Raw genomic sequence first — 1,809 nt, forward strand, 5'->3', positions numbered from 1 at the left:
CTGACACCAGATATCGAGATGCATAGTATACCCCTTTCTAAGAACCATATATCTCTTAATGGGAAGCATAATATACCCTTACTAAGAACAATAATATGATCCTTACTGGGAGTCATGGTATGATCTTAACTGGGACCAATGATATGACCCTTACTGGAAACCATGATAAGACCCTTACTGAGACCAATGATATGACCCTTACTGGGAACCGTGATATGATCCTGACTGGGAACAATGATATGACCGTTACTGGAACCAATGATATGATCTTAACTGGGACCAATGATATGACCCTTACTGGAAATCATTATAAGACCCTTACTGAGACCAATGATATGACCCTTACTGGGAACCATGATATGACCCATACTGGGACCAATGATATGATCTTAACTGGACCAATGATATGACCCTTACTGGAAACCATGATAAGACCCTTACTGAGACCAATGATATGACCCTTACTGGGAACCGTAATATGATCCTGACTGGGAACAATGATATGATCCATACTGGGACCAATGATATGACCCATACTGGGACCAATGATATGATCTTAACTGGGACCAGTGATATGACCCTTACTGGAAACCATGATAAGACCCTTACTGAGACCAATGATATGACCCTTACTGGGAATCATGATATGACCCATACTGGGACCAATGATATGATCTTAACTGGGGCCAATGATATGACCCTTACTGGAAACCATGATAAGACCCTTACTGAGACCAATGATATGACCCTTACTGGGAACCATGATATGACCCATACTGGGACCAATGATATGATCCTTACTGGGAACCATTATACGATCCTTTCGTTGAACCATGCTATGATCCTAGCTGGGAACCATGAAACGACCCTTACTTGGAACCATGAAATGACCGTTATTGGGAACCATGAAATGACCGTCACTGGGAACCATGATATGACTCTTACTGGGAATCATGATATGACCGTTATTGAGATCTATGATATGACCGTTACTGGGAACCATGAAATGACTGTCACTGGGAACCATGATATAATCCTAACTGGGAACCATGATATGCCCGTTACTGGGAACCATGAAATGACCGTTACTGGGAACCATGAAATGATTGTCACTGGGAGCTATGATATGATCCTAACTGGGAACCATGAAAAGACCATTATTTGGAACCATGAAATGACCGTTATTGGGAACCATGATATGACCGTCACTGGGAACCATGATATGACCGTTACTGGGAACCATAATATGATACTAACTGGGAACCATGATATGATACTAACTGGGAACCATGATATGAACGTTACCGGGAATCATGATATGACCGTTACTGGGAAACCATGAAATGACCGTAACTGGGAAACATGATATGACCGTTACTGGGAACCATAATATGATACTAACTGGGAACCATGATATGACCCTTACTGGAAACCATGATAAGACCCTTACCGGGAACCATGATATGGCCCTTACTGGGAACATGAAGTGACTGTTACTGGGAACCATGAAATGACCATTACTGGGAACCATGATATAACTCTTAGTGGGAACCTTGAGATGACCCTTATCGGAAACCATGTATCTCTTACTGGAAACCATGTATCTCTTAATCGGAATCATAATATGACCATTAATGGGAACCGTGATATAACTCTTAGTGGGAACCTTGAGATGACCCTTATCGGAAACCATGTATCTCTTACTGGGAACCATGTATCTCTTAATAGGAATCATAATATAGCCCCTCGATGGGATCCATGATATAACCCCTTAATGGAACCATAATATGACCCTAACTGAGAAGAAGT

General features: G+C 41.6%; 1 protein-coding gene across 1 annotated transcript; it reads left to right on the forward strand.

Moving 5' to 3' along the window:
- The first annotated feature begins 406 nt into the window (after window positions 1-406).
- On the forward strand, window positions 407-1,342 carry LOC135461682 (type VI secretion system spike protein VgrG1b-like). Its single transcript, XM_064738876.1, has one exon. The coding sequence runs from the start codon at window positions 407-409 to the stop codon at window positions 1,340-1,342; it is 936 nt and encodes a 311-aa protein (XP_064594946.1).
- Window positions 1,343-1,809: the final 467 nt, after the last annotated feature.

This window comes from Liolophura sinensis, chromosome 1 (assembly GCF_032854445.1).
Source record: "Liolophura sinensis isolate JHLJ2023 chromosome 1, CUHK_Ljap_v2, whole genome shotgun sequence".
NCBI lineage: Eukaryota > Metazoa > Mollusca > Polyplacophora > Chitonida > Chitonidae > Liolophura > Liolophura sinensis.